Source organism: Oncorhynchus nerka, linkage group LG18, assembly GCF_034236695.1.
Source record: "Oncorhynchus nerka isolate Pitt River linkage group LG18, Oner_Uvic_2.0, whole genome shotgun sequence".
Classification (NCBI taxonomy): Eukaryota; Metazoa; Chordata; class Actinopteri; order Salmoniformes; family Salmonidae; genus Oncorhynchus; species Oncorhynchus nerka.
This window is the reverse complement of record NC_088413.1, coordinates 81,382,096-81,402,095: the sequence shown is the minus strand read 5'-3', so window position 1 is coordinate 81,402,095 and position 20,000 is coordinate 81,382,096. Positions and strand designations below refer to the sequence as shown.

General features: G+C 45.8%; 1 protein-coding gene across 1 annotated transcript in view; it reads right to left on the bottom strand.

Moving 5' to 3' along the window:
* fbln5 (fibulin 5) overlaps positions 1-20,000 on the bottom strand; it is a 60,794-nt gene that overhangs the window by 2,659 nt on the left and 38,135 nt on the right. Inside the window, exons 7-10 of the mRNA XM_065004403.1 lie at positions 17,089-17,205; positions 14,135-14,257; positions 11,147-11,273; positions 6,047-6,245 (exon numbers count right to left, since the gene is read on the bottom strand). Coding sequence (XP_064860475.1) covers positions 6,047-6,245; positions 11,147-11,273; positions 14,135-14,257; positions 17,089-17,205 — 566 coding nt within the window. The remainder of the gene's footprint in view (positions 1-6,046; positions 6,246-11,146; positions 11,274-14,134; positions 14,258-17,088; positions 17,206-20,000) is intronic.

The window sequence follows — 20,000 nt, the reverse complement described above, 5'->3', positions numbered from 1 at the left end:
TGGGATCAGGGCATGACAGTGTTCTATTCCCACAGAGGCTTGGTGGTTATCTAGGTGGAGATATGGGATCAGGGCATGACAGTGTTCTATTCACACCGAGGCTTGGTGGTTATCTAGGTGGAGATATGGGATCAGGACATGACAGTGTTCTATTCACACCGAGGCTTGGTGGTTATCTAGGTGGAGATATGGGATCAGGGCATGACAGTGTTCTATTCCCACCGAGGCTTGGTGGTTATCTAGGTGGAGATATGGGATCAGGGCATGACAGTGTTCTATTCACACCGAGGCTTGGTGGTTATCTAGGTGGAGATATGGGATCAGGGCATGACAGTGTTCTATTCACACCGAGGCTTGGTGGTTATCTAGGTGGAGATATGGGATCAGGGCATGACAGTGTTCTATTCCCACGGAGGCTTGGTGGTTATCTAGGTGGAGATATGGGATCAGGGCATGACAGTGTTCTATTCCCACCGAGGCTTGGTGGTTATCTAGGTGGAGATATGGGATCAGGGCATGACAGTGTTCTATTCCCACCGAGGCTTGGTGGTTATCTAGGTGGAGATATGGGATCAGGGCATGACAGTGTTCTATTCCCACCGAGGCTTGGTGGTTATCTAGGTGGAGATATGGGATCAGGGCATGACAGTGTTCTATTCACACCGAGGCTTGGTGGTTATCTAGGTGGAGATATGGGATCAGGGCATGACAGTGTTCTATTCACACCGAGGCTTGGTGGTTATCTAGGTGGAGATATGGGATCAGGGCATGACAGTGTTCTATTCCCACCGAGGCTTGGTGGTTATCTAGGTGGAGATATGGGATCAGGGCATGACAGTGTTCTATTCCCACCGAGGTTTGGTGGTTATCTAGGTGGAGATATGGGATCAGGGCATGACAGTGTTCTATTCCCACCGAGGCTTGGTGGTTATCTAGGTGGAGATATGGGATCAGGGCATGACAGTGTTCTATTCCCACCGAGGCTTGGTGGTTATCTAGGTGGAGATATGGGATCAGGGCATGACAGTGTTCTATTCCCACCGAGGCTTGGTGGTTATCTAGCACAGTGGCTAGGAAAAACTCTCTAGAAAGGCCAAAACCTAGGAAGAAACCTAGAGAGGAACCAGGCTATAAGGGGTGGTCAGTCCTCTTCTGGCTGTGCCGGGTGGAGATTATAACAGAACATGGCCAAGATGTTCAAATGTTCATAGATGACCAGCATGGTCAGATAATAATAATCACAGTGGTTGTAGAGGGTGTAACTGGCTTTTCATAGCCGATCATTCAGAGTATCTCTACCGCTCCTGCTGTCTCTAGAGAGTTGAGAACAGCATCATCGAGAATTTTCAGATATCAAAATGGGGTCATGGGCCAAAAACATTTGGTTTATGGTTTCAGAGCTAATGCTGCCGAATCGTGAGCAAACAGAGAGTTCAGCACGATACACTTTACCATGGAGGGATTTTATCACACTTTGACTTTGCAGTACAGTACTACACACCAAAAATAACAGCCTGAGGAACCTTCTAGTCTTATCAAGGAATCAGAATATCCACTGAGTCAGCATCCCAAATTGCACCCGATTCCTACGTAGTGCCCTACAGTTGACCGAGTGCCCTACGTAGTGCACTACAGTTGACCGAGTGCCCTACGTAGTGGACTACAGTTGACCGAGGCCCTACGTAGTGCACTACAGTTGACCAAGGCCCTACATAGTGCACTACAGTTGACCAAGGCCCTACGTAGTGCACTACAGTTGACCGAGTGCCCTACGTAGTGCACTACAGTTGACCGAGTGCCCTACGTAGTGCACTACAGTTGACCGAGGCCCTACATAGTGCACTACAGTTGACCGAGGCCCTACGTGCACTACAGTTGACCGAGGCCCTACGTAGTGCACTACAGTTGACCGAGGCCCTACATAGTGCACTACAGTTGACCGAGGCCCTACGTAGTGCACTACAGTTGACCGAGGCCCTACGTAGTGCACTACAGTTGACGTAGTGCACTACAGTTGACTGAGTGCCCTACGTAGTGCACTACAGTTGACCGAGGCCCTACGTAGTGCACTACAGTTGACTGAGTGCCCTATGTAGTGCACTACAGTTGACCGAGTGCCCTACGTAGTGCACTACAGTTGACCGAGGCCCTACATAGTGCACTACAGTTGACCAAGGCCCTACATAGTGCACTACAGTTGACCGAGGCCCTACATAGAGCACTACAGGGCCTTTAACTAAGCAAGTCAGTTAAGAACAAATTCTTATTTTCAATGACGGCCTAGGATGACGGCCTGTTCAGGGGCAGAACAACAGATTTGTACCTTGTCAGCTCGGGGGTTTGAACTTGCAACCTTCCGGTTACTAGTCCAACACTCTAACCACTAGGCTACCTTGCCGCCTCTACACTCTAACCACTAGGCTACCCTACCTCCTCTACACTCTAACCACTAGGCTACCCTGCCGCCTCTACACTCTAACCACTAGGCTACCCTACCTCCTCTACACTCTAACCACTAGGCTACCCTACCTCCTCTACACTCTAACCACTAGGCTACCCTGCCGCCTCTACACTCTAACCACTAGGCTACCCTGCCTCCTCTACACTCTAACCACTAGGCTACCCTACCTCCTCTACACTCTAACCACTAGGCTACCCTACCGCCTCTACACTCTAACCACTAGGCTACCCTGCCGCCCACATAGTGCACTACGTAGTCTATGTGACACTGGGCAGCACCTAGTAGTGCTCCGCCCACTCTAAAACTACAGACTCTTATTGGCCCATCTGCCTGTCAACTATACCTAACACAGAAAGGCAGACCGAGCAACAGTGTTGCAGATTAAAAGAGTCTGTATGTATCCTGCTGGTATCAGTTTAAAAAGGCTGATAACATATGAAACAGATGGCATCATTCTAACGCAAACTACACTACAAACTACACTACAAGCAAACTACTGCAAACATAGTTACAACATTGTCTGTTTATTATTGTCCTCAGGCCTGATTTATATTAGTATTTATTATGGATCCCCATTAGTTCCTGCCAAGGCAGCAGCTACTCTTCCTGGGGTTTATTATGGATCCCCATTAGGTCCTGCCAAGGCAGCAGCTACTCTTCCTGGGGTTTATTATGGATCCACATTAGTTCCTGCCAAGACAGCAGCTACTCTTCCTGGGGTTTATTATGGATCCCCATTAGTTCCTGCCAAGACAGCAGCTACTCTTCCTGGGGTTTATTATGGATCCCCATTAGTTCCTGCCAAGGCAGCAGCTACTCTTCCTGGGGTTTATTATGGATCCACATTAGTTCCTGCCAAGGCAGCAGCTACTCTTCCTGGGGTTTATTATGGATCCCCATTAGTTTCTGCCAAGGCAGCAGCTTCTCTTCCTGGGGTTTATTATGGATCCCCATTAGTTCCTGCCAAGGCTGCAGCTACTCTTCCTGGGGTTTATTATGGATCCCCATTAGTTCCTGCTAAGGCAGCAGCTACTCTTCCTGGGGTTTATTATGGATCCCCATTAGTTCCTGCCAAGGCAGCAGCTACTCTTCCTGGGGTTTATTATGGATCCCCATTAGTTCCTGCCAAGGCAGCAGCTACTCTTCCTGGGGTTTATTATGGATCCCCATTAGTTCCTGCCAAGGCAGCAGCTACTCTTCCTGGGGTTTATTATGGATCCCCATTAGTTCCTGACAAGGCAGCAGCTACTCTTCCTGGGGTTTATTATGGATCCCCATTAGTTCCTGCCAAGGCAGCAGCTACTCTTCCTGGGGTTTATTATGGATCCCCATTAGTTCCTGCCAAGGCAGCAGCTACTCTTCCTGGGGTTTATCATGGATCCCCATTAGTTCCTGCCAAGGCAGCAGCTACTCTTCCTGGGGTTTATTATGGATCCCCATTAGTTCCTGCCAAGGCAGCAGCTACTCTTCCTGGGGTTTATTATGGATCCCCATTAGTTCCTGCCAAGGCAGCAGCTACTCTTCCTGGGGTTTATTATGGATCCCCATTAGTTCCTGCCAAGGCAGCAGCTACTCTTCCTGGGGTTTATCATGGATCCCCATTAGTTCCTGCCAAGGCAGCAGCTACTCTTCCTGGGGTTTATCATGGATCCCCATTAGTTCCTGCCAAGGCAGCAGCTACTCTTCCTGGGGTTTATTATGGATCCCCATTAGTTCCTGCCAAGGCAGCAGCTACTCTTCCTGGGGTTTATTATGGATCCCCATTAGTTCCTGCCAAGGCAGCAGCTACTCTTCCTGGGGTTTATTATGGATCCCCATTAGTTCCTGCCAAGGCAGCAGCTACTCTTCCTGGGGTTTATTATGGATCCCCATTAGTTCCTGACAAGGCAGCAGCTACTCTTCCTGGGGTTTATTATGGATCCCCATTAGTTCCTGCCAAGGCAGCAGCTACTCTTCCTGGGGTTTATTATGGATCCCCATTAGTTCCTGCTAAGGCAGCAGCTACTCTTCCTGGGGTTTATTATGGATCCCCATTAGTTCCTGCCAAGGCAGCAGCTACTCTTCCTGGGGTTTATTATGGATCCCCATTAGTTCCTGCCAAGGCAACAGCTACTCTTCCTGGGGTTTATTATGGATCCCCATTAGTTCCTGCCAAGGCAGCAGCTACTCTTCCTGGGGTTTATTATGGATCCCCATTAGTTCCTGCTAAGGCAGCAACTTCTCTTCCTGGGGTTTATTATGGATCCCCATTAGTTCCTGCCAAGGCAGCAGCTACTCTTCCTGGGATTTATTATGGATCCCCATTAGTTCCTGCCATTAGTTCCTGTTGCCAAGGCAGCAGCTTCTCTTCCTGGTGTCCAGCAAAATTAAGGCAGTTATTATAGTACATGGCCCTCAGGCCACTACTCCACTACCACCCTCATGTAGAACTCTCCCCTCTCCCTCACATAGAACTCTCCTACCTCCCTCACATAGAACTCTCCTCCCTCCCTCCCATAGAACTCTCCTCCCTCCCTCACCCTCATGCAGAACTCTCCTCCCTCCCTCACCCACATGTAGAACTCTCCTCCCTCCCTCACCCACATGTAGAACTCTCCTCCCTCCCTCACCCTCATGTAGAACTCTCCTCCCCCTCCCTCCCTCCCTCCTCACCCTCATGTAGAACTCTCCTCCCTCCCTCCCTCTCTCCCTCATGTAGAACTCCTCCCTCCCTCCCTCACCCTCATGTAGAACTCTCCTCCCTCCCCCCTCCCTCCCTCCTCCCTCCCTCCCTCCCTCACCCTCATGTAGAACTCTCCTCCCTCTCTCACCCTCATGTAGAACTCTCCTCCCTCCCTCCCTCACCCTCACTCCTCATGTAGAACTCTCCCTCCCTCCCCTCATGTAGAACTCTCCTCCCTCCCTCCTTCATGTAGAACTCTCCTCCCTCCCTCACCCTCATGTAGAACTCTCCTCCCTCCCTCCCCTCATGTAGAACTCTCCTCCCTCCCTCACCCTCATGTAGAACTCTCCTCCCTCCCTCACCCTCATGTAGAACTCTCCTCCCTCCCTCACCCTCATGTAGAACTCTCCTCCCTCCCTCACCCTCATGTAGAACTCTCCTCCCTCCCTCACCCTCATGTAGAACGCTCCTCCCTCCCTCCCTCACCCTCATGTAGAACGCTCCTCCCTCCCTCCCTCACCCTCATGTAGAACGCTCCTCCCTCCCTCCCTCACCCTCATGTAGAACTCTCCCTCCCTCCCTCACCCTCATGTAGAACTCTCCTCCCTCCCTCACCCTCATGTAGAACTCTCCTCCCTCTCTCACCCTCATGTAGAACTCTCCTCCCTCCCTCACCCTCATGTAGAACGCTCCTCCCTCCCTCCCTCACCCTCATGTAGAACTCTCCTCCTTCCCTCACCCTCATGTAGAACGCTCCTCCCTCCCTCCCTCACCCTCATGTAGAACTCTCCTCCCTCCCTCACCCTCATGTAGAACGCTCCTCCCTCCCTCACCCTCATGTAGAACTCTCCTCCCTCACTCACCCTCATGTAGAACTCTCGTCCCTCCCTCACCCTCATGTAGAACTCTCCTCCCTCACTCACCCTCATGTAGAACTCTCGTCCCTCGTTGCCCGGTCCTTTGATCTGGAAGATGTAGAAAGCTCCAGGGTATCTGGTAGTGGCCTGCATCTGGAAGATGTCTGCTGGGACGCTGCGGCCTGAGGACAGGTCCATGTGACGGTAAAGGATGGTGAAGGGCCTGTCTCTACAAGCTGGGTTCTCAGCACTACACATACACTGACTGGAGAGAGGGAGAGGAGGGAAGAAAACGTACTTTAAGCTTGGTTAATAATATAACAGTATAATAGGTACATTTATATATACACAACTAAAACATCAGAAGTATCACATCAACACATGATCACTAGCTAGGTTTCCATCCAATTGGGGATCATCAAAAAAAATCTGCATAACAATTAGCATTTTCCCACTAGAGATGTGTTTCCATCCAATTGGGGATCATCAAAAAAAATCTGCATAACAATTAGCATTTTCCCACTAGAGATGTGTTTCCATCCAATTGGGGATCATCAAAAAAAATCTGCATAACAATTAGCATTTTCCCACTAGAGATGTGTTTCCATCCAATTGGGGATCATCAAAAAAAATCTGCATAACAATTAGCATTTTCCCACTAGAGATGTGTTTCCATCCAATTGAATTGCAGCAGATAAAAGGATGTGAATGATGACACAGTATGCATAAAAGTTAAATAGGTTTCCAGACACATTTTAAACTCTACTGATGCTTTTAAACTCTAAAACTGTGTATATATGTGTATATATCGAATATGTATATATGTGTATATATGTGTATATATGTGTATATATGTGTATATATATATGTGTATATATGTGTATATATGTGTATATATGTGTATATATCGAATGTGTCTACTCAGGTATTGGCCCCTGTGCTCTAGCCAACAGCTGGCAGATATAGTATCCTACATGATTATTACGAACAAAAAGAGCGAGATCCTTTTCATTTTTCAAACTGCAGCCGAGCTCGAGATCATCATGTCACTAAGAACAAGACCTCTCGATATTTATTGGAACGACTCATCAAACTCATCATGTTGTATTTTCACCACCACGTGAAGTTCATCATCGTTTATTTCATCTGTAGCCGAATAAACTGCGTGGTTTCCTGAGTGGTAGTGGGAAGGACCACACACCATGTCATCACGCGACTCCAAGAAATTCGTCCGAAATGAGTTGATTTATTGCACAGTGGCTGCCTTCCATAGACACCGACTGGAATGCTATTTTTATTGACAAATACTGACAAATTACTGACCAATTGCCATTAGCTGTAATAATATTTATAATCTAATATGTTAGGTTATTATTTCCATATTGACGCATAAAGGCATTTCCCCCACCATCATTCATTTTGTCGACATTTGGAAAGTTCACCAACAAATTAGCTGTTTTCAAATAAGCCGGTCGTGACATTTTCTTGTTAACAAACTATAGTTTTGGCAAGTCGGTTAGGACATCTACTTTGTGCATGACACAAGTCATTTTTCCAACAATTGTTTACAGACAGATTATTTCACTTATAATTCACTGCATCATAATTCCAGTGGGTCAGAAGTTTACATACACTAATTGACTGTGCCTTTAAACAGCTTGGAAAATTCCAGAAAATGATGTCATGGCTTTAGAAGCTTCTGATAGGCTAATTGACATCATTTGAGTCAATTGGAGGTTTACCTGTGGATGTATTTCAAGGCCTACCTTCAAACTCAGGGCCTTTTTGCTTGACATCATAGGAAAATCAAAAGAAATCAGCCAAGACCTTAGAAAAATAATTGTAGACCTCCACAAGTCTGGTTCATCCTTGGGAGCAATTTCCAAACGCCTGAAGGTACCATGTTCATCTGTACAAACAATAGTACACAAGTATACACACCATGGGACCACGCAGCCGTCAGGAAGGAGACGCATTCTGTCTCCTAGAGATTAATGTACTTTGGTGCGAAAAGTGCAAATCAATCCCAGAACAACAGCAAAGGACCTTGTGAAGATGCTGGAGGAAACAGGTACAAAAGCATCTATAACCAGAGTAAAACAAGTCCTATATCGACATAACCTGAAAGGCCGCTCAGCAAGGAGAAGCCTCTGCTCCAAAATCACCCTAAAAAAGCCAGACTACGGTTTGCAACTGCACATGGGGACAAAGATCATACTTTTTGGAGAAATGTCCTCTGGTCTGAAGAAACAAAAATAGAACTGTTTAGACATAATGACCATCATTATGTTTGGAGGAAAAAGGGGGAGGCTTGCAAGCCGAAGAACACCATCCCAACCGTGAAGCACGGGGGTGGCAGCATCATGTTGTGGGGGTGCTTTGCTGCAGGAGGGACTGGTGCACTTCACAATATAGATGGCACCATGAGGAGGAAAAGTATGTGGATATATTGAAGCAACATCTCAAGACATCAGTCAAGAAGTTAAAGCTTGGTTGCAAATGGGTATTCCAAATGGACAATGTCCCCAAGCATACTTCCAAAGATGTGGCAAAATGGCTTAAGGACAACAAAGTCAAGGTAGTGGAGTGGCTATCACAAAGCCCTGACCTCAATCCTATAGAAAATCTGTGGGCTAACTGAAAAAGCATATGCGAGCAAGGAGGCCTACAAACCTGACTCAGTTACACCAGCTCTGTCAGGAGGAATGGGCCAAAATTCACCCAACGTATTGTGGGAAGCTTGTGGAAGGCTACCTGAAACGTTTGACCCAAGTTAAACCATTTAAAGGCAACGCTACCAAATACTAATTGAGTGTATGTAAACTTCTGACCCACTGAGAATGTGATGAAAGAAATAAAAGCTGAAATAAATCATTCTCTCTACTATTATTCTGACATTTCACATTCTTAAAATAAAGTGGTGATCCTAGCTGACCAATGACAGGGAATATTTACTCGGAGTAAATGTCAGGAATTTAATTTAACCAGAGTTTAAATGTATTTGGCTAAGGTGTATGTTAATTAACTTCTGACATTAACTGTACGTGTAAGTATGTGGGACACCCCTTCAAATTGGTAGATACGGCTATTTCAGCCACACCCATTGCTGACAGGTGTATAAAGTCGAGTACACCACCATGCAATCTCCATAGACAAACAGTAGCAGTAGAATGGCCTTACTGAAGAGCCCACCGTGGTACTGTCATAGGATGCCACCTTTCTATCAAGACAGTTTGTCAAATTTCTGCCCTGCTGCGGCTGCCCCAGGTCAACTGTAAGTGCTGTTATTGTGAAGTGGAAACGTCTAGGAGAAACAACGGCTCAGCTGTGAAGTGGTAGGCCACAAAAGCTCACATAATGGGACCGTCGAGTGCTGAAGCACGTAAAAACGTAATCTGTCCTCGGTTGCAACACTCACTACCGAGTTCCAAACTGCCTCGGGAAGCAACGTCAGCACAATAATTGTTCGTCAGGAGCTTAATGAAATGGGTTTCAATGGCCGAGCAGCCGCACACAAGCCTAAGATCACCATGCTCAATGCCAAGCGTTGGCAGGAGTGGTGTAAAGCTTGCCACCATTGGACTCTGGAGCAGTGGAAAAGCGTGATGTGGAAGAACTTGACTGGCCTTCACAGAGACCTGACCTCAACCAAATCAAACACCTTTGGGATGAATTGAAACGCTGACTGCGTGCCAGGCCTAGTCTCCCAACTTCAGTGCCCGACATCACTAATGCTCTTGTGGCTGAATGGAAGCAAGTCCCCCGCAGCAATGTTCCAACATCTAGTGGAAAGCCTTCCCAGAAGAGTGGAGGCTGTTATAGCAGCAATGTTCCTACATCTAGTGGAAAGTCTTCCTGGAGGCTGTTAAGCAATGTTCCTACATCTAGTGGAAAGCCTTCCTGGAAGAGTGGAGGCTGTTATAGCAGCAATGTTCCAACATCTAGTGGAAAGCCTTCCCAGAAGAGTGGAGGCTGTTATAGCAGCAATGTTCCAACATCTAGTGGAAAGCCTTCCCAGAAGAGTGGAGGCTGTTATAGCAGCAATGTTCCAACATCTAGTGGAAAACCTTCCCAGAAGAGTGGAGGCTGTTATAGCAGCAATGTTACAACATCTAGTGGAAAGCCTTCCCAGAAGAGTGGAGGCTGTTATAGCAGCAATGTTACAACATCTAGTGGAAAGCCTTTCCAGAAGAGTGGAGGCTGTTATAGCAGCAATGTTCCAACATCTAGTGGAAAGCCTTCCCAGAAGAGTGGAGGCTGTTATAGCAGCAATGTTCCAATATCTAGTGGAAAGCCTTCCCAGAAGAGTGGAGGCTGTTGTAGCAGCAATGTTCCAACATCTAGTGGAAAGCCTTCCCAGAGGAGTGGAGGCTGTTGTAGCAGCAATGTTCCAACATCTAGTGGAAAGCCTTCCCAGAAGAGTGGAGGCTGTTATAGCTGCAATGTTCCAACATCTAGTGGAAAGCCTTCCCAGAGGAGTGGAGGCTGTTGTAGCAGCAATGTTCCAACATCTAGTGGAAAGCCTTCCCAGAGGAGTGGAGGCTGTTGTAGCAGCAATGTTCCAACATCTAGTGGAAAGCCTTCCCAGAAGAGTGGAGGCTGTTATAGCAGCAAAGGGGGACCAACTCCAGATTAACACCAATGATTTTGGAATGAGATGTTTGACGAGCAGGTGTCCACGTATTTTTGGTCAAGTAGTGTATCACTTTTTTTTAAACTTCTGATGTCATAAAGGAATTCCTTTTAAATGATTTATATTGTTCTTAAAGTTCTAAGCGTTAAAATAGCAATAGTTAGTTATAATGAGAGATATTGATTAGGCATTAATATGACTACAGTCCTTAGAGAGAGAGAGAGAGAGAGAGAGAGAGCGAGAGAGCGAGAGACGGAGAGAGAGAGAGAGAGAGAGAGAGAGAGAGAGAGAGAGCGAGAGACGGAGAGAGAGAGAGAGAGAGAGAGAGAGAGAGCGAGAGAGCGAGAGAGCGAGAGACGGAGAGAGAGAGAGCGAGAGAGAGAGAGAGAGAGAGAGAGAGAGAGAGCGAGAGAGCGAGAGACGGAGAGAGAGAGAGAGAGAGAGAGAGAGAGAGAGAGAGAGAGAGAGAGAGCGAGAGACAGAGAGAGAAGAGAGAGAGAGAGAGAGAGAGAGAGAATATTGAGAGTACTTACTTGTCATTGAGTTCAACGTACGGTGGATCACATTTTAGCAGATCCAAGCATGTATAGCCTCCCTGGAAATTGAAACATACTTGTGCTGTTGTACACGTGTTGTTACCAGTCTCACATTCATTGATATCTTCAAAAATCAAAACACACAACAATTAACGACAGTTAGACAACATCATCATCCATCATAACAAATGTGAAATATTATTATTACACAATGAAAACAAAACAAGCAATAGGTAGGTATACTATACTAAAGGACTAAACCCTGTTCCTGGAGAGATACCTACTGTAGGTTTACATCTATCTAGTCCAGGGCTCTCCAACCCTGTTCCTGGAGAGTTACCTACTGTAGGTTTACATCTATCTAGTCCAGGGCTCTCCAACCCTGTTCTTGGAGAGATAGCTACTGTAGGTTTACATCTATCTAGTCCAGGGCTCTCCAACCCTGTTCCTGGAGAGATACCTACTGTAGGTTTACATCTATCTAGTCCAGGGCTCTCCAACCCTGTTGCTGGAGAGATACCTACTGTAGGTTTACATCTATCTAGTCCAGGGCTCTCCAACCCTGTTCCTGGAGAGATACCTACTGTAGGTTTACATATATCTAGTCCAGGGCTCCCCAACCTTGTTCCTGGAGAGATACCTACTGTAGGTTTACATCTATCTAGTCCAGGGCTCTCCAACCCTGTTCTTGGAGAGATACCTACTGTAGGTTTACATATATCTAGTCCAGGGCTCTCCAACCCTGTTCCTGGAGAGATACCTACTGTAGGTTTACATCTATCTAGTCCAGGGCTCTCCAACCCTGTTGCTGGAGAGATACCTACTGTAGGTTTACATCTATCTAGTCCAGGGCTCTCCAACCCTGTTCCTGGAGAGATACCTACTGTAGGTTTACATATATCTAGTCCAGGGTTCTCCAATCCTGTTCCTGGAGAGATACCTACTTTAGGTTTACATCTATCTAGTCCAGGGTTCTCCAACCCTGTTCCTGGAGAGATACCTACTGTAGGTTTACATCTATCTAGTCCAGGGGTCTCCAACCCTGTTCCTGGAGAGAGATACCTACTGTAGGTTTACATCTATCGAGTCCAGGGGTCTCCAACCCTGTTCCTGGAGAGAGATACCTACTGTAGGTTTACATCTATCTAGTCCAGGGCTCTCCAACCCTGTTCCTGGAGAGATACCCTACTGTAGGTTTACATCTATCTAGTCCAGGGCTCTCCAACCCTGTTCCTGGAGAGATACCTACTGTAGGTTTACATCTATCTAGTCCAGGGCTCTCCAACCCTGTTCCTGGAGAGATACCCTCCTGTAGGTTTACATCTATCTAGTCCAGGGCTCTCCAACCCTGTTCCTGGAGAGATACCCTCCTGTAGGTTTACATCTATCTAGTCCAGGGCTCTCCAACCCTGTTCCTGGAGAGATACCCTCCTGTAGGTTTACATCTATCTAGTCCAGGGCTCTCCAACCCTGTTCCTGGAGAGATACCCTCCTGTAGGTTTACATCTATCTAGTCCAGGGCTCTCAAACCCTGTTCCTGGAGAGATACCATCCTGTAGGTTTACATCTATCTAGTCCAGGGCTCTCCGACCCTGTTCCTGGAGAGATACCTACTGTAGGTTTACATCTATCTATTCCTATCTAGAAAGGTTATGGTAAAGTTAGTCCTGGGATGAATCTAAAAAGTCTTCTCATCACCTTCCCAAAATGCCAGAGGTAAATGAGGACAGCATTGGAGAGAAGATCCTTAGTTTCCTCTGACATTTTGAGTAAGAAGCGAGGAGAGAGGACGCAAGGCAAGGAATCAAGCATTTCGCTACACCAGCAATAACATCTGCTAAATATGTGTATGTGACCAATAACATGTATTTTGATATACTGAGATTCATCCAGTAAATCCTGTCATGCTGACAGATTACAGACTACTGTTAGTAGGTGTCCTGATTACCTTCACAGCTCCTCCCATTCCCTGGACAGGTTAGGGTTAGTTCAGTGGGTGTCCTGATTACCTTCACAGCTCCTCCCATTCCCTGGACAGGTTAGTATTAGTACAGTAGGTGTCCTGATTACCTTCACAGCTCCTCCCATTCCCTGGACAGGTTAGTATTAGTACAGTAGGTGTCCTGATTACCTTCACAGCTCCTCCCATTCCCTGGACAGGTTAGGGTTAGTTCAGTAGGTGTCCTGATTACCTTCACAGCTCCTCCCATTCCCTGGACAGGTTAGGGTTAGTTCAGTAGGTGTCCTGATTACCTTCACAGCTCCTCCCATTCCCTGGACAGGTTAGGGTTAGTTCAGTAGGTGTCCTGATTACCTTCACAGCTCCTCCCATTCCCTGGACAGGTTAGGGTTAGTTCAGTAGGTGTCCTGATTACCTTCACAGCTCCTCCCATTCCCTGGACAGGTTAGGGTTAGTTCAGTAGGTGTCCTGATTACCTTCACAGCTCCTCCCATTCCCTGGACAGGTTAGTATTAGTACAGTAGGTGTCCTGATTACCTTCACAGCTCCTCCCATTCCCTGGACAGGTTAGGGTTAGTTCAGTAGGTGTCCTGATTACTTTCACAGCTCCTCCCATTCCCTGGACAGTGTAGGATTAGTACAGTAGGTGTCCTGATTAACTTCACAGCTCCTCCCATTCCCTGGACAGGTTAGGATTAGTACAGTAGGTGTTCTGATTACCTTCACAGCTCCTCCCATTCCCTGGACAGGTTAGGATTAGTACAGTAGGTGTCCTAATTACCTTCACAGCTCCTCCCATTCCCTGGACAGTTTAGGGTTAGTACAGTAGGTGGCCTGATTACCTTCACAGCTCCTCCCATTCCCTGGACAGGTTAGGGTTAGTTCAGTAGGTGTCCTGATTACCTTCACAGGTCCTCCCATTCCCTGGACAGGTTAGGATTAGTACAGTGGGTGGCCTGATTACCTTCAAAGCTCCTCCCATTCCCTGGACAGGTTAGGGTTAGTTCAGTAGGTGTCCTGATTACCTTCACAGCTCCTCCCATCCTCATAAAGATAGTATCCCGCTGGGCAGTGACACTGGAAGGACCCTGGGGTGTTCACACAGCGGTGCTGACACAGAAACTCTGAGAAACCACACTCGTCCAGGTCTATAGGTGATACACAGCATTAGTAGTTATCAACATCAACATCACAGTACATCACAGTACACCACAGTACATCACAGTACATCACAGTACACCACAGTACATCACAGTACATCACAGTACACCACAGTACATCACAGTACACCACAGTACATCACAGTACACCACAGTACATCACAGTACATCACAGTACATCACAGTACATCACAGTACACCACGTAACACCACAGTACATCACAGTACACCACAGTACACCACAGTACACCACGTAACACCACAGTACATCACAGTACACCACGTAACACCACAATACATCACAGTACACCACGTAACACCACAGTACACCACAGTACACCACGTAACACCACAGTACATCACAGTACACCACAGTACACCACAGTACACCACGTAACACCACAGTACATCACAGTACACCACGTAACACCACAGTACAGTACATCATAGTACACCACATAACACTACAGTACACCACAGTACACCATGTAACACCACAGTACATCACAGTACACCACAGTACATCACAGTACAACACGTAACACCACAGTACATCACAGTACACCACATAACACTACAGTACACCACAGTACACCATGTAACATCACAGTACATCACAGTACAACATGTAACACCACAATACATCACAGTACACCACGTAACACCACATAACACCACAGCACACCACAGTACATCACAGTACATCACAGTACAACACAGTACACCATGTAACAACACAGTACACCACATAACACCACAGTACATCACAGTACACCACGTAACACCACAGTACATCACAGTACACCACGTAACACCACAGTACATCACAGTACACCACGTAACACCACAGTACAGTACATCACAGTACACCACATAACACTACAGTATACCACAGTACACCATGTAACACCACAGTACATCACAGTACACCACAGTACATCACAGTACATCACAGTACACCACAGTACACCACGTAACACCACAGTACATCACAGTACACCACAGTACATCACAGTACAACACAGTACACCACAGTACAACACAGTACAGTACATCACAGTACACCACATAACACCACAGTACACCACAGTACATCATGTAACACCACAGTACAACACAGTACATCACAGTACATCACAGTACACCACAGTACACCACGTAACACCACAGTACACCACAGTACACCACAGTACACCATGTAACACCACAGTACATCACAGTACATCACAGTACACCACAGTACACCACGTAACACCACAGTACACCACAGTACACCACAGTACACCATGTAACACCACAGTACATCACAGTACACCACAGTACACCACAGTACACCACGTAACACCACAGTACACCACAGTACATCACAGTATACCACAGTACACCACAGTACACCACGTAACAACACAGTACATCACAGTACACCACAGTACAACACAGTACAACACAGTACACCACAGTACATCACAGTACATCACAGTACACCATGTAACACCACAGTACATCACAGTACACCACAGTACATCACAGTACACCACAGTACATCATGTAACACCACAGTACAACACAGTACATCACAGTACATCACAGTACACCACAGTACACCACGTAACACCACAGTACACCACAGTACACCACAGTACACCATGTAACACCACAGTACATCACAGTACATCACAGTATACCACAGTACACCACAGTACACCACAGTACACCATGTAACACCACAGTACATCACAGTACACCACAGTACACCACAGTACACCACGTAACACCACAGTACACCACAGTACATCACAGTATACCACAGTACACCACAGTACACCACGTAACAACACAGTACATCACAGTACACCACAGTACAACACAGTACAACACAGTACAACACAGTACACCACAGTACATCACAGTACATCACAGTACACCATGTAACACCACAGTACATCACAGTACACCACAGTACATCACAGTACAACACAGTACACCACGTAACACCACAGTACATCACAGTACACCACAGTACACCACAGTACATCACAGTACATCACAGTACACCGCAGTACATCGCAGTACATCACAGTACATCACAGTACATCACAGTACACCACATCATAGTCATCACTGTCATCACAATATTGACCAAGAATTACAGTTCAAAGTGTAATGAGGGGCACAAATAATGTCTGAACCACAGCTAGATGTCGAATAATGACTGAACCACAGCTAGATGTCGAATAATGACTGAACCACAGCTAGATGTCGAATAATGACTGAACCACAGCTAGATGTCGAATAATGACTGAACCACAGCTAGATGTCAAATAATGACTGAACCACAGCTAGATGTCAAATAATGACTGAACCACAGCTAGATGTCGAATGATGACTGAACCACAGCTAGATGTCGAATAATGACTGAACCACAGCTAGATGTCGAATAATGACTGAATCACAGCTAGATGTCAAATAATGACTGAATCACTAGGTCACCATAGACCTCCTTTATTTGTCTCACTTCAACAACTTAGTGGCACAAATGGCACCCTATTCCCTATATAGTGCACCATAGGGCTCTGGTCAGAAGTAGTGCACTATATAGGGAATAGGGTTCCAAAGGGCTCTGGTCAGAAGTAGTGCACTATATAGGGAATAGGGTTCCAAAGGGCTCTGGTCAGAAGTAGTGCACTATATAGGGAATAGGGTTCCAAAGGGCTCTGGCCAGAAGTAGTGCACTATATAGGGAATAGGGTGACATTTGGGATGGACAGCCTTCTCTTTAGTTGCTGCAGCACAGAACATATTTGATCTCTCATCATCACCATTGCAGGTGGTGCCGTCAGAAGCCAGCTCAAATCCCTCTTCACAGCTACACATGTAGGAGCCGTAGGTGTTGAAACAGCCGTGGGCACAGGGGTTATCCTCACACTCGTCCACGTCTAGAGAGGAGAGGAGGTTAATTACAGGTGTTGAAGGAGGTTAAAGGTTATTACCATGACTTTTTACACATTTGGTTGTGTTACAGCCTGAATTTAAAATTGATTACTGGCCTACCCACAATACCTCATAATATCAAAAAGGGAATTATGGTTTTTAACAACAAAAATTCAACAAATGAATTACAAATAAATAACTGAAATGTCTTGAGTCAAGAAGTATTCAACCCCTTAGTTATGAAAAGCTTAAAACCTCTTAAGGACAAGACACCCTTTAAAAAAAATGTTTGCCCCTAAAATGACATACCCAAATCTAACTGCCTGTAGCTCAGGACCTGAAGCAAGGATATGCATATTCTTGGTACCATTTGAAAGGAAACACTTTGACGTTTGTGGACATGTGAAAGGAATGTAAGGAGAATATAACACATTAGATCTGGTAGAAGATAATACAAAGATAAAAACGTGTGTTTTCTATTTATTAATTTTATCGGTCACCGCTCCAGTAGAGGTTAAAGTTCAGGAGTAAAAATGTGCTTAACAAGTCACATGAATGACTACCTCATCTCTGTACCCAAACACATATAATTACCTGTGAGGTCCCTCAGTAGAGCAGTGAATTTCAAACACAGACTCAACCACAAAGACCAGGGAGGTTTTCCACTGCCTCGCAAAGAAGGCCACCGATTGGTAGATGGGTAAAAATGTAAAAAGCAGATTTTTTTTTGTACCTTTATTTAACTAGGCAGGTCAGTTAAGAACAAATTCTTATTTTCAATGACGGCCTAGGAACAGTGGGTTGTTCAGGGGCAGAACGACAGAGTTGTACCTTGTCAGCTCGGGGATTAGAATTTGCAACCTTTCGGTTACTAGTCCAACGCTCTAACCACTAGGCTACCTGCCACTCTAACCACTAGGCTACTTGCCACTCTAACCACCAGGCTACCTGCCTCCTCTAACCACCAGGCTACCTGCCTCCTCTAACCACTAGGCTACCTGCCTCCTCTAACCACTAGGCTACCTGCCAGTCTAACCACTAGGCTACTTGCCACTCTAACCACCAGGCTACCTGCCTCCTCTAACCACCAGGCTACCTGCCTCCTCTAACCACTAGGCTACCCTGCCGCCCCAACATTGAATATTGGAGAGGAAGGAAACTGCTCAGGGATTTCACCAGGAGGCCAATGATGAATTTAAAACAGTTACAGAGTTTAATGGCTGTGATAGGAGAAAACTGAGGATGGATCAACAACATTGTAGTTACTCCTCAATACTAACCTAAATGACAGAGTTTAATGGCTGTGATAGGAGAAAACTGAGGATGGATCAACAACATGGAGTTACAACTAACAAATGACAGTTTAAAACAATTACTCCACCTAAAAATGACAGAGTTTAATGGCTGTGATAGGAGAAAACTGAGGATGGATCAACAACATGGTAGTTACTCCACAATACTAACCTAAATGACAGAGTTTAATGGCTGTGATAGGAGAAAACTGAGGATGGATCAACAACACAGTAGTTACTCCACAATACTAACCTAAAGGACAGAGTGAAAAGGAAGCCTTTAGAGAACATAAAATATTCCCAAAACATGCATCCTGTTTCCAACAAGTCACTAAAGTAATACTGCAAATAATGTGGCAAAGCAATTCACTTTTTGTCCTGAACACAAAATGTGATGTTTGGGGCAAATCCCATACAAACACATTACTGTCACGTTCTGTCCATCGTTCGTATGCGTTTTCCTTGTTTTAGTGTTGGTCAGGACGTGAGCTGGGTGGGCATTCTATGTTGTGTGTCTGGTTTGTCTATTTCTATGTTTGGCCTGATATGGTTCTCAATCAGAGGCAGGTGTTAGTCATTGTCTCTGATTGGGAACCATATTTAGGTAGCCTGTTTTGTGTTGGGTTTTGTGGGTGATTGTTCCGGTCTCTGTGTTTGCACCAGATAGGGCTGTTTAGGTTTTCACTTTTCTTGTTTTGTATAGTCTGTTCATGTATAGTCGTCTTTATTAAAAACATGAATAACCACCACGCTGCATTTTGGTCCGCCTCTCTTTCACCAGAAGAAAACCCTTACAATTACTGAGTACCACTCTCCATATTTAGTGGTGGCTGCACCATGTGGTGGCTGCACCATGTTATGGGTATGCTTGTAATCTATAAGGACTGGGGAGTTTTTCAGGATAAAAAATAAACAGAATGTAGCTAAGCACAGGCAATATCCTAGAGGAAAACCTGGTTCAGTCTGCTTTCCACCAGACACAGATGAACACCAGACACTCACCTTTCATCAGCACAATAACCTAAAACACAAGGCCAAATATACACTGAAGTTGCTTACCAAGAAGACATTGAATGTTGCTGAGTGGCCGAGGTACAGTTTTGTCTTAAATTTACTTTAAAATGTATGGCAAAACCTGAAAATCGCTGTCTTAGCAATGATCAACAACCAACTGGACAGAGCTTGAAGAATTTAGAAAATCATAAAATGGGCAAATGTTGTACAATCCAGGTGTGGAAAGCTCTTAGAGACTCACCCAGAAAGACTCACAGCTATAATCACTCTTAGAGATTTACCCAGAAAGACTCACAGCTGTAAACACTCTTAGAGACTTACCCAGAAAGACTCACAGCTGTAATCACTCTTAGAGACTTACCCAGGAAGACTCACAGCTGTAATCACTCTTAGAGACTTACCCAGAAAGACTCACGGCTGTAATCACTCTTAGAGACTTACCCAGGAAGACTCACAGCTGTAATCACTCTTAGAGACTTACCCAGGAAGACTCA